Source organism: Oratosquilla oratoria, chromosome 21, assembly GCF_046742065.1.
Source record: "Oratosquilla oratoria isolate Oo_2021 chromosome 21, ASM4674206v1, whole genome shotgun sequence".
Taxonomy (NCBI): Eukaryota; Metazoa; Arthropoda; class Malacostraca; order Stomatopoda; family Squillidae; genus Oratosquilla; species Oratosquilla oratoria.
Window position 1 is genome coordinate 59665267 of NC_134797.1, and position 14191 is coordinate 59679457.

The window sequence follows — 14191 nt, forward strand, 5'->3', positions numbered from 1 at the left end:
TGCAATTTTGTGAGCGGAAATAATAAAAAAAAAATGCTGAAACGGATTTCGTAAGTAACGAAGTGGTGTCGGACGAATGGTACGCCATGTTTGTTATGATAGATGCCGACGTCGAAGAAATGAAAGGGTGATAAATTCGTCTAACCTAATCTAACCTGTGTTTAATAAATCATTACCTGCAAATTAAATGTCATCCGGCTCGTCCTCGTTGTCATCGTCGTGAGAGACGTTGGCGTCCCGATCCTATGCTACCGACTTCTTTCATTAGCATATTACGTTGATACATTTTAATTTACAAAATTAATCATTAATCTTATATTGCTATATTGCGCCCATGATCGAAACTAAAAAAATACCCAAATGACTACAGTCTGAGTGAAGCGAGACTAGACCAATGCAAAATGGCTGTCTTTGTTGTGGACGCTATCATGTCATAGCCATGATAGCGTGAATGAATGCGGTGGTATGGACCCGAAAACTGTCGAAGTTTCGCAATTTTCTTGTCAAGATACATGCACCTTGGTTATAACTTGGTTGTAACTTTTGTTAAGCCTATGCACTGTCGCCGTCGTCAGGCTAGCTACGAAACGTGTCAAAATAGTACGTCACTATCCGAGGCATTTTTTTGCACTGAAGCCACACATAAGGCGCACCGCACGATAAGGCGCACCGCACGATAAGGTGCACCACCCAATTTTGGCCGATTTTAAGGATTTTGCCCACGCCTTATGGTCCGAAAAATACTGTTATATATATATATATCAAAAGTGAGTGAATGTTCTAACACATTGATAGTATAGACTGAATATCCCACTATCGGTGAAAGAAAATTATTTGAAGATACATATATTGCGATCACTGTGATCCTTTTCAATGTGGTTTTACAAAGGGTGGGTTGAGTTTGTATCCTAAAGGGGGATACAAAATGCCCTTGAAAACCACACTTGACATGCTTCCACTACATAATTTCTAAAAACTGGGGAAACAAGCATAGATACCTTACAAATCAAGTAAAATAAAGCTCTGAGAATGATAACATAATGCACTAGAACCAACCCAATAACCTACACACAGTAACCAAAATCCTCCCTCAAGAATATTGCATGAGAATTTTAGGTACACAGTAATTTGCAAAAGCCCTGTACCCTAGTCATCTGTCTCATTACGTTATACAAGCCCAATGAGCCTGAAAAGAAAAAAAAAAATAGCAACCTATTACTCAGACATCTACACCAACATACCATCTGTAAAAAAAACAACAACAATTGTAGGTAAGTACAATTAGGTAAACACAATATTTTTACTTTGAGTGAGTTGTGGGCCAATTCACTGGCTGTTGCCAGTTACCTGGGAGTTGTTGTTCTCCTGCAAGAGAGATCTGGGGGCAACAATTTGGTTGTAGAATGTGCAAAAGTGCATTTAAAAAAAATATATATATATATGCTTCTCTTGCAGCTAAATGGACATTTTCCATTAATGAGAGCGTGAAGTGGTGTTTGCTGACAGATTTTAGTTTTTCAATTCTAATTATGTCCCATGTTGTTTGCATCATTGTATGGATCTTTCAGGAGATTAGTGGTAAGTATTGCCATTAGATGAATCCCATCACTATATTTGTGTTTTTAAAATGTTGAAAACTGAAATGTAGTTTTATGCGATTATTTAGTTTTTTCTTTCATGTAACCTAAAAATATAGACATCTACCTACTTGTCAGTGTATTTGCATGTAGTATTTTGAGATTACTATCAGGTATTTTGATTTTTGTACATACATATTCCAAAAGGCCTCTTCCCTCTGAAGTGTGGTAGCCAGATCAATGCATACACTCCTTCTTACACCCATCTAAAGCCCATCCATTATTCCTCCCATCTTAGTACCTCATAGAAGATGGGCCATCCCTGGTCACTGCCTCACAGCTCAGGTCACAGTCAGTGCAGTAAGACATAGTATTCCACAACAGGACCAACAGCCAGAGCTGGTTGAATCTTACTCTTTCATTATTTAACAACTCCCCTTCCTCATCCACTCGGGCAATTTACAGAACAGCTGCTCTCTGTTAACTCCAGTCTTTTGTACTTTTTCCTCCCAAGTGCCTTCTGAGAATCACGGGGTATTGCTGGAATGACTTCATATCAAACCAGAGACTGTACTGTGAGACTCAGTCTAGGTGAATTACCAGCATAATTGGGGAATGTCAACTCTGGTTATATGGGCACATGGCACATTTCCCTAATGTTGATCCTACTCATAGGGTTCCTGTCTCCGCAAGAGACAACCCTCGATAGAGGAGATGAAGGGGACCCCTACAGAATTCAAGGTGGGGCAAGTTGATTGAACCTGTCAAGAGTTGTTTGGAGTGGGAAGGGTGGCTGCATGGGAGCTTGCTTGGAGAGACAGTGGGGACTGCTGCAGGTGTGAGTGAAGTAACACACTCCCTGGCAAATGCCCCCCAATTGATGATGATGTTCCTTGCTCAACACACATTCTCTTTGCATCTAGTGCCCCCATCACCCCTTCCATCTACCTCATACTTGGGTCTTCCTTCCAAGTTCACTCCATCCACTTCTGCCTTCCACACTCATTTTGCTAGTCTACTTTTAACTCGTTTCCTTATGACCAAGTGTCTTAGCATTCTTTGATTTACCACACATGCCAGCTCTCTTTCCATCCCTGTGCTGCCTTACCTCCAAATTCCTTACTTTATCCATCCTTGTTACATCTACTATACTCATTAAACATTTAATTTTAAAGATAGGCTTTCATTTCTGCCTCCTAATTCTACATCTTTGGTCCATGCAGTGCCATGGGCACAATTATTCCCCATACAATCTTTTCTTTGTATTCATCCCCAAATATTTGTTTTTCATAACACTTTTCATTCCCCCTAAGACCTTTATATGTTTCCTTTACCCAATAATTCACCACGACTCCCACTCATCTATTCCCTGCTACACGTATAGTGAAAGCTCTCCTCTTACCCAGTCTCTCGCCCTTTAAACATAAATCCAGCCCACCACTGTCATCATTCATTGTACATCTAATCAACAAACTTTTACCCACATTCACTTTCACCTTTGTCCTCTCACATACCCTCCCAAACTCTTTCACCCACAACTTTAATCTATCCACTGACATGGCTACAAACTCAATGTCAAATGCAAACAATAACTGGCTCACCTCCCACTTCCCTCTACTTTCACCTAGCATCCTTCCATTTACATCCTTCACCACCCTATACTTGTACATGTTGAACAGTAGTACAGAACAATTATGTGTGAAGGTACAGCAGTATGAAAGAGCACATTTCACATAGATTTACTATGATTCATTAATTAGTATTTCTACAGATATTAAGCTCTGATGTATAACATTCTTGTAGCAGATAGTTGGTGTTTTACTGAAAGCAATGTGGGTATTTGTTTCCCATTGCCTATGATTGATGCTATATACCAAAAAGGCATAATATTTCGTGTGGTGCTCTTTGTGTAAACTGCTGGTTAATTTATCTTGAAAGAAGATTGTCAAATATGGCACTGGGAGTAACCTATCAATGTACATCAAAAGTGACAAAATTTTCACATTGAATGAGAATCAGACAAGAAACAATGGTCTCAAACTGTCCGGAAATAGATTCAATTTGGAAGTGGGTAGAAACAACTTTGCCAACCGTGTAGTTAATGAATGGAATAAACTTCCTGCACAGGTAGTGCAATGTAGTTCAGTTCGAAGCTTTAAGAATCATTTAGATAAATACCTAAGTAAGATGCTGTAATGATTATAATTTATCTTATATTATTTGTTTTTGTTTTGTTATCTTTTGTCTGTCTGATTTTCATTTATTATTAGTTATATGTCAATTTATTATTATTTACTATTTACCTGTTTGTTTATTATTTAACTATACCTATGCATTTATTTATGTATTTTATTTGTTATTTACATTATTATAGTTTTTATTTATTATTTTATTATTATGATTTTTTTTTCGCATCCGACCTAGATATGGATCAAAAGGTCTCCTGTCGGTATGCTCCGCCTTTGTAATCCTTTGTAATGTGGCACCTATGTAATACTTTGAATGATATTTTGTATATGTGTAGACTTGCTCTTCATGTCTTGATGATAAACAGTTTCATATTTTCTTGACTTTTCTGTATGATTAATCTTATGATCTTCAGGAAACCCTTTAAGTAACTGATGAAAAGTACATTTTATAAATGTATTGATATCTAGATATTACAATATCATAATGAATTTGAATTAGATTGGATTTGGCATTGGATCAAACATGTCATTAGCTTTGCTTTGGCTTACATAAGCATTTAGTAGCCCTTATCTATTTAGGAAGTTGGCATTCAAACTTTTACACATAAGACATATTTTGTATTCTAATGTTACAAGTTACTAAAATTGTGGGATATTGTCCATTTCAGGGTTGGTTTAATAGTACAGAGCTGTACTATGGTGCCTACCTTTCCCAATCCTTCTCCTTAGTTGGTGAGACAGCATATAGTATCCCTGAGGCTTACTTCTTCACCATATTGATCTGCTTTTTTATCTATTTAGTTGTCATCCTTAGAAGGTAAGAAAAAATCTTATAGAACAATTGTGACATTTGATAACTGATGAAAAATGTGTGTTTGCATATAGTGTGTGGGTAAGTCATTAGACATACATACATACATACATACATATACCAAGGCTTTTTCCCCCTTCCAAGGGAGGTAGCCAAAAAGGGAAAGGCATAAAAACACTCCCACCCATTTCATCCCTAAATACACTCCACACCCCTCCCACCCTCCCTCTCATCTGAGCACCTCCTGGATGACGGGTCATCCCTGCACCCTGCCCACCGCCCTGGGTCAGAAGCAGTGTCGCACGACACAGCACATCCACAGCAAGGCCGCTTCATTTAATCGGCGAACCCCCCTCTCCGTCCCCCCTTGCATATAAGGAGAGGACGGGGAGAAATCCCTTCGGGCTGCGTCAAAACTTACTCACACATACTACCCCACCCCCCACCCCCCCGCCCATTCCTCCTCATGCAATCACAACATCATCCATATACAACCATTCTCCACTCACCTCTGTCTTCCGTCCTCTCCCTTCCTTCCTCAACAGACATTCCCCTCTTCCCCAAAGCCCCCTTCACCCCATCCATCCACCTCATCCTAGGACGTCCCCTCATGTTCACTCCCTCCACATCTGCCTTCCATACCTCTTTTACTAGTCTTTCTTCACTCATTCTTTCCATGTGTCCAAACCATCCTAATATTCTTTCATCAACCCTATCTCCCAAATCCTTTTTCACCCCTGTTCTCCTCCTCACCTCCTCATTTCTCACTCTATCCAGCCTAGTAACCCCCACCATACTTCTCAGACACCTCATCTCAAATACATTCAAACTCCTTCTCTCTTCTTCTCTTATGTTCCACGTTTCTGCCCCATACAGTGCTGTTGGCACAATCACTCCTTCATATGACACACACACACACACACATCGAAGCAACACCGCTCGTCGTCGCGCGACCAAGAAGAAGAGGATTTACGACGAAAAAGGAAAACCTGGTTTGTACTGTAGGGGTGGGGAGTGAACGTGAGTGCCCGAAATGGTATCTATGCAGTGCTAGTTAATTGTGTTAACTCGAAATTAGCAAAAATGAATGAAAACGACTCGAAAGCCAGTTGCGAATCAGAGCCATCTGGAGGCAATCCACTGAACCGCGATGTAAACAATAAACAAAGCACCACGTGTTATGACAATGATTTCTTAGGGTTTGGTAAGTACGAAAGAAAGAACTTAAGTAGATTATTAGAGATAGAGAGAGAGATGAGCAAAAATAGGACTCGGTGGGAAAATGAAATCATGGACTTAAGAAAAGAGGTCATTGGTTTAATTGATTGTTTATCTAAGACTAACCATGAAATTTCTGACCTGAAAAAAGCTAACTTGGATCTTACAAACGAAATTAAAGAAATGAAAAGAGACATAAATGAACTGAAGAATGATAATGAAAAGAAGAAAACTAATGATAATAATAGCGAAAATCTAAAGCAGGAAGTGAACAACAAATTCCAAGAATTGACACAAAAGATCGAAGAAAACTTAGGTGGGGACAGTATCCAGGAAATTAAGAAGTGGAAAGAAAATATTGAAAATAAAGAAATTGCTTTCAAAGAAATAGTCAAGCAGCAAATGCAAGATAATGCAAAAGACACAATCATTCAAGTGATTAACGAAAAAGCAAATTGGGTCAGGGACACAGTAGATAGGAAGAAATGTATTGTGGTTTATGGGCTTAAAGAAAAACAAGGATTGGCGAGGTACATGAGAGAAAAAGAAGAAAAAGAGACAGCAGTAGAAATCCTTAATGAAATTCAGGGGGGAGATAGTGATTCAGGCACAGACTTAGAAGAGACTTACAGAATTGGTCGCTATACTAAGGATAGGAATCGACCTCTAAAGATAAAACTAAGGTCACAAGTGGTAGTAGAAGACATATTTGAAAAAGTAGGTAACTTGGCAAAGAGTGAAAAATACAATAAGATATGGATAAAAAGAGAAATGAGTACTGAGGAATTAGAAAAAGAAAGGGCGCTAAGAGAAGAAGCAAAGGAAAAAAAACTTGAAAAGATCAGAGACAGAATGCAAAGAATTCCAGTGGAGAGTAATAGACTTGAGATTAAGACAATGGCGCTTCAAAACGAACAAAACAAGGGAAGAAGAAACCAGGGAGAAGGAAGAAAATTAAAAGTGGCCTATACCAACATTGACGGACTAATTTCGGGACTGAACGAACTCAATGATTATCTGTTAGAAGCAAAACCAGACATAATGGGAATTGTAGAGACTAAACTAAGAGGTGAAATACCATCCACTGTTATCGGACAAGGTTTATACAACTACTGGATAAAAAACAGGGACAAGAAACAGGGAGGGGGAATCATGTTCTTGGCCAAGAAAGACCTAAAGGTGACAAAAATTGCAGAGGGCAAAGGTAATGCTGAATTGATCATGATAAAAGTCGAAGGCAAGAATATGAAAAGTAGAAAGTTTGTGGTGATTTATGTGCCTCCAAAAACAAGCGCTTGGAAAGAAATTGAACATAAAAAAATGCTAGATGACACAAGAAAATCACTCAATGAGATACTAATGGGTAGGGGTAATCTGGTAGTTATGGGGGACTTCAATTGCAAAGAAATTTGTTGGGACAGCATGACAGTGCAAGGAGGAGATGACTCGTGGGGCAATGTACTGCTAGATATGACCATGGAGTACACAATGACCCAATGGGTCCATGAAAACACAAGGTACAGAAATAATGAAGAGCCATCGAAACTAGATCTAATATTTACAACAGAGCCTGAAATAGTGCATAAAGTCCAGTATGAGACACCAATTGGAAAGAGTGACCATGTACTCATCGAAACTATACTAAAGGAAGAAATAGACATAGAGAGGAACGAAAAGCATAGGAAAGGAAGACTGAGGTACAACAAAACAGACTTTACAAAACTAAAGACATTCTTCCGGAATGCAAACTGGGAAATATTTTACAGGGAAGAAACAGCAGTGGAAGAGAAATGGAATATATTGATGGAAAACTACAATGAAGGGGTAAACAGGCATGTACCAAGACAAAAGCGAGAGAGAGAGTACATTAAATGTTGGTTCAACAAAAGATGCAGTGAGGCAAAAGACAGAAGGGACAAAGCTTGGAAAAAGTGGAGAAAAGACAAAAAACAAAGCAAATGGCAAATTTATGTTAACTATAGAAATGAGTATGTTAATGTGAGAAGAGAGGAGAAAAGGAACCATGAGAAGGATATTATAGACAAATGCAAAGAGCAACCCAAACTATTCTATCGGTATGTGAATGGTAAACTTAAAAACAAACAGGAATTGGTGAAACTATGCCAAGGAAACATAGAATACACAGAAGATTTAGAGATGGCCGAAGTCATGAACAATCACTTTAAATCTGTTTTCACCAGAGAGAAAATACCGAATTGTGACATAGACAAAAACAAGAAATCTCCCCTCATGAATGAGTTTACAGCATCACTAAAGGAAATATCAGAACATTTATCAAGGCTGGATGTCAGAAAATCACATGGCCCGGACGGTATTGCAAATTGGATTCTAAAGGAGTGCAAAGAAGAACTAACAGACAAAATACACATCTTAATAAACAGCTCACTCAAAGAAGGAAAGATACCCGAGGACTGGAAAAACGCTAACATTGTACCAATACACAAAGGAGGAAACAAAGGAGAACCCACCAACTATAGGCCAGTATCACTAACAAGCACCATTGCCAAAATTTGTGAGAAAATAATCAAGAATAGATGGGTAAAACATCTGGAAGACAATGACATATTAAACCCAAGACAATTCGGATTCAGACAAGGAAGATCATGCTCCACAAACTTAATATGCTTTTACTCAAGACTAATAGACATAGTGCAAGAAAGAAATGGATGGGCTGATTGTGCATTCCTAGACTTGCAAAAAGCCTTTGACAAAGTACCACACAGAAAACTACTAAAAAAACTGGAACACATAGGAGGAATACAGGGAAACCTACTAAAATGGATAGAGGACTTTCTGACTGGTAGAAAGATGAGAGTAGTGCTCAGAGAAAAATATTCAGACTGGAAAGAGGTGATCAGTGGAGTACCGCAAGGATCTGTGCTGGCACCAATAATGTTTGCTATCTATATGAATGACATGGATGAGGACGTGAACTGCTACATGAGCTTCTTTGCCGATGACGCCAAACTGCTAAGGAAAATAGAAACTGATGAGGACTGTGAAGCACTGCAAGAAGACCTAAATAGGGTATGGAACTGGAGTCAGAAATGGGAAGTGGACTTTAATACGAAGAAGTGTAGCATAATGGAGTTTGGAAAAAGCAAAAACAGAATATCAGGAAAATATACAATTGGAACCAAAGAAGTAAAGAAAGTAGGATCCGAAAAAGATTTGGGAGTAATTATCACGAACGACTTGTCCTATGATATACAGATTAACAAAATTGTCGGGGAGACTTACAACTTGCTAAGATCAATAAAAGTGGCGTTTACATACTTGGACGAAGACATGATGAAAAAAATATTGGTTACATTGATAAGGCCTAGATTAGAGTATGCAGCGACATTGTGGTCCCCCAGTACCAAAAAGAATATAAAGAAAATAGAAAGAATCCAAAGAGCAGCTACAAAAATGGCACCTGCACTTGCAAACCTATCATACGAAGAGAGATTGGCTAAACTGGAGTTACCGACACTGGAGCAAAGAAGAGAGAGAGGTGACCTATTGACCATCTACAGAATCATGAAAGGCACAGAGGTACTCGATAGTGAGAACTTACTTAACTGGGACAAAAGAAACACAAGAGGACATGGAAAGAAAATAAAAAAACATAGCTATAGAAGAGAACTGAAGAAAAACAGTTTTCCTCATAGAGTTTTGGACACTTGGAACAAACTGGACAATGAAATAGTATGCGCAAAAACCATTCATGAGTTTAAAAACAAACTAGACACTGCAAGATACAAAGGCGGGACAACACGAGCATAGCTCCCCTTCCCGCAAAATACAACTAGGTAAATACAGTCTCCTCTTAGCATCCATTCCCAAATGTCTATTCCTCATTACACTCTTTAATCCACCAAGGCATTTACTCGCTTCTCTCAATCTACATTCTACCTCCACCTTTTCCTGCTACACTTGCACCCAAGTATCTAAAACTATCCACTTCCTCCAGTCGCTCTCCCTTAATGTTCACTTCCAGTCTACTGCCACTTTCACCCCTTGTACATCTCATCACCTTACTTTTACCCACATTTATCTTTAGCTTTCTTCTATCACATACTCTCCCAAACTCTGCCACCAGCTTCCTCAATCCCTCCTCTGACCCTGCCACAAGCGCAGTGTCGTCCGCAAACAACAGCTGGCTCACCTCCCAATTTTCTCCATTTTCTTTAACCATCTCCAATCCCTGACCCACTACCCTAGCATTCACCTCTCGCACCACCCCATCCATGTATAAGTTGAACAGCCAGGGCGACATAACGCATCCTTGACGAAGTCCCACCTTTACCTCAAACCACTCACTCTCTTCATTTCTAATCCTGACACAAGCTCTACTACTCTCATAAAAACTCTTGACAGCTCCCAAAAGCTTTCCTCCTATCCCATAAATCTGCATAACCTCCCACAGTGCCTTTCTGTCTACCCTATCATAAGCCTTTTCCAGATCCATAAAAGCCCAAAAAACATCCTTCCCCTTTCCTATAGCTTTCTCACATATCTGTCTTACCACAAAAATCTGATCTACACAACCTCTACCTGTCCTAAAACCACACTGTTCCTCACCAATTACTCCTGTTCCTCTCCTAATCCTCTCAATTAAGATCCTCCCATAAGCCTTCCCTACTACACTTAACAGGCTAATCCCTCTGAAACTACTACATTCACACTTGTCCCCTTTTCCCTTGTAAAGAGGAACTATACAGGCACTTCTCCAGTCCTCCGGTACTCTACCCTCTCTCCAGCAAACATTAAATAACCTCACCAACCAGTCCACCATCACTGAACCTCCCTTTTTCAGACATTCTGCATGGCATCCATCCAGACCAGGTGCCTTACCTGCTTTCATCATCTTTACAACTGCCTTCACCTCATCCTTCCCTATTTCTCCTCCATTCTCCTCACTCATCACTCTCATTTTCTTCGCATTTCCCACTGCAGCTATCTTTCCTTCCCTATCCTCCTTCACATTTAGCAACTCCCTAAAATATTCTGCCCATCTTCCCCTTACTGCCATCTCTTCCATTATCATCTCTCCATCTGTACCTTTTACCTTTTCTTCTCTACTTGATTCGCCTCCTCTTCCTCTCTTTATTTCTTTCCAAAACATCTTTTTATTACTTTCAAAATTTTCTGTCATACTCCTACCCTATTTCACATCTGCTCTCCTCTTTGCCTCCTTTACCTTTTGCTTTACTTCTCTTTTCTTTTCTTTGTACCTCTCATATGCCTCCCCCGTCCTCTTTTGTAACCAATCTGTGAATGCTCGCTTCTTCTCTTCTACAACCTTCTTTGTTTCCTCATCCCACCATTCACTACCCTTTCTTCTATTTCCCCCTGTCCTTCTTGTTCCACACACCATCCTTGCACACTTTGTGACTCCCTCCTTGAACCATCCCCATTCCTCCTCCACGCCCATCTCTGCTCCATTCTTTACTCCCTCCCACTCCTCCTTCAGCTTCTTTTCGTACTCCTTCTCCTTTTCCTTTTCATTCAAGGAGTTCACTCTAAGAACCTCCCTACCTTTTGTCCCTTTCCTCTTTCTCCATCTATCCTCCACTCTCAGCTTACCTTCCACCAAAAAATGATCTGATATTCCCCCACTCTCTCCCCTTAGCACATGTACATCCTTAACTGTACATCCTTAACTGTACATTATTTTTCTAAGTACCATACAGTGGTACATCTGTATTCAAAAACAAATGGCTCCCAGCCTGGATTCCACTAGACTATTTAAGTCTATAATTACCATTACAGTTGGGTTCTCTGTTAAATACAGATGTACAATATATGTCATGAAGCATGAAGGCAGATGAGAAATGATTGAAATAAGAATTAATTGGTCCCTCTAGTTTCACTAAGTGGAAAACCGACAGTGGCTGGCAGCAGTCCTCAGCAGTCCTCAGGTCCTTCCACAGATCTCTTTGGAAAAAACCTAGGACTGTTGTCTGTTGTATTAGCGTGGGACCATTTCTTTGTCACTGGCTGAAATTGGTAAGGGGAGAGGAGTTACTTCTGGAGGTGTGTCTGGTTGTTGTGAAAGAAGAGAGGAGAGTATTTGTGTTGACACAGGTATTTTGGTGCTGTTTTGATGTGATTCACCAGGGTCTCCGATCATGTGTTTGACTTGTGATCCAGGACTATGGTGAATCATGACATGTGTGGGTGTCCTGCCATGTAGTGTAGTGAGTAGCCTATGTTTGTGGATGCTGCAGCAAGTGTTTGTGTGCCTCTCATGTCAAGGTGATCCTTGACTTTGAGGACTTTTTTCATGGTGAAAAGGGTTTGTAGGTGTTGTACTTGTTCACCCCTGTAATTATCTTTAGGGCTTTGTTCTGTATTTACCTAATTGTAGTATACAGGGAAGGAACAACACTAGTTGGGTCCTGTCTCCTACTTTCCAATGTTATTATACCTAGCCTCAAATTCATGTACAGTTCCAACTTAATTTATATCCTTGATTTCCAATTCTCATATTTAGATTTGAATTCATGTATTGTTTGAGCTTGGACAATATCACCTTCTAAGCTATTCCAAGTATATGAAAAACTATTTCATCATATCCCCTAAACATGTTTTTTTTCCTCTCTCTCTCTCTCCATGACCTCTTAAGGCTCTCCATAATCAAGAGATCTCTTCCATTAATGCAGTCCCTCCCCTTTAGTGACCTGAATTTTGTAATCATATCACCTTTCTCTTCAATCTTTCAAAGTTGACAGACCCAGTGATTTTAGTCTTTCCTCATATGGTTTATCTGCCAGGCTGGGGAAAAGTTTGGTTACCACCCTTTGTATTCTCTGTCCTTCACTCTGTATGGGGACCATACCACTGACACATATTCCAGTTTTTCAAAGTTAGCAGACCTAGTGCATTTAGTCTTTCCTATTTGTCAAGTTGGTGACCAGTTTGGTTGCTACCCTTTGTATTCTCTCAATCTTGCTTATATCCCTCACACTGTGTGGGGACTATACCATACATGTATATATAGGTATACCTAAGACTTTTTCCTCCTTACAAGGGAGGTAGCCAAAAAACAAAGGCATAAAATCCACTCTCACCCATTCCATCCCCACATACTCCACTCCCATTCACCCCCCTCCCTTCCTCTCATCTTGGCACCTCTTGGATGACGGATCATTACTGCATCTCGCCCACTGCCCTGGGTCAGGAGCAGTGTCACAAGACACAATGCATCCAAAGCAAGGCCACTTTATTAAATCAGTGACCCCTCCTCATGGTCTCCTCATGCAGAAAAAGAGAAGATAGGGTGAAATCCCTTCAGGCTGCGTCAAATTATTTTTTCACACGTACCGTATTTTCCGGCGTATAGTGCGCGACTTTTTTCCGTTGGAAGGGCCTAAAAATGGGAGGTGCGCGTTATCCGGTGGTGCGCATTATCTACTGCCTACGATAAAAATTCTGCGGCTGTGTGTGTAATTTTTTTCACAACAACGTGACGATGTTGGCCGTCACAAAGTCGGGACGGCACACTTCTCCGTGACGTTCCGTGAGAACAAGAAGAACAGCCATGGTGACATGAAAGAATACGCCAGCATGGGCTACCGTATATAAATGTTTGGTATAGGTAGGTATCTATCGAATTTTATTTTTCATGTTTAAATAGGCCTAAACACCATGAAACATGATCAATATTCATGATATTTGCCCATGTTCACAGCATCCTAGTTTGAATTTTTATGTTGGCTTTGTTGCTTCACTTTAGTATGGTACAATTTCCGTTGCGGCCGCTCAAAAACTCGTGTCAAACAACTGACTACAACACCCTCTTTCGGGAGTTATATTAACTAAACGTCACCTCAATGAGAGACTGTCCTATTTCACCACTGTCATTGCAGGTTCAAAGCTAAAACGAAACCGTCTGTAGTTTGTTTCAGTATTAAATAAAAAATGGTAAACACGAATTATTTCCTCAAGATATAAAATGAACATTTTCTGTAAAAATCCCGAAATTTTTCTGTATATTTTACTTTCAATAAACTTTTTTTTAGATCATATTTCCTACAAACTATTTAAGCTGCAAAGTAATAAGGGACCAACGTTGAGATGTGGAACTAAAATTGGTTCTCGATTCTCTCGCTAGATGGCTATCGGGCATGCGCGTTATACGTTGGTGCGCGCTATATGTGTACTGAGATAACGAAGTGCATGGGTGCGCATTATAACCCGATGCGCATTTTAAGCCGGAAAGTACGGTACTCACTCACCCCCCACCCCCCACCCACTCCCTTTCATTCATCATATTGTCATCCATACACAACCATCTCCATTCACCCCTATCTTCTGTCTTCTCCTGTCCTTCCTCAACAGACATTGCCCTCGTTCCCAGTGCCTCTTTTACCCCATCCATCCATCTC

General features: G+C 39.9%; 1 protein-coding gene across 5 annotated transcripts in view; it reads left to right on the plus strand.

Moving 5' to 3' along the window:
* Positions 1–14191, plus strand: part of LOC143036966 (transmembrane channel-like protein 7) — a 115193-nt gene that overhangs the window by 56809 nt on the left and 44193 nt on the right. For all 5 annotated transcript variants that reach the window (XM_076205028.1, XM_076205027.1, XM_076205030.1 and 2 more), the window contains one exon: positions 4435–4583. In XM_076205028.1, the coding sequence (XP_076061143.1) occupies positions 4435–4583 (149 nt within the window). The remainder of the gene's footprint in view (positions 1–4434; positions 4584–14191) is intronic.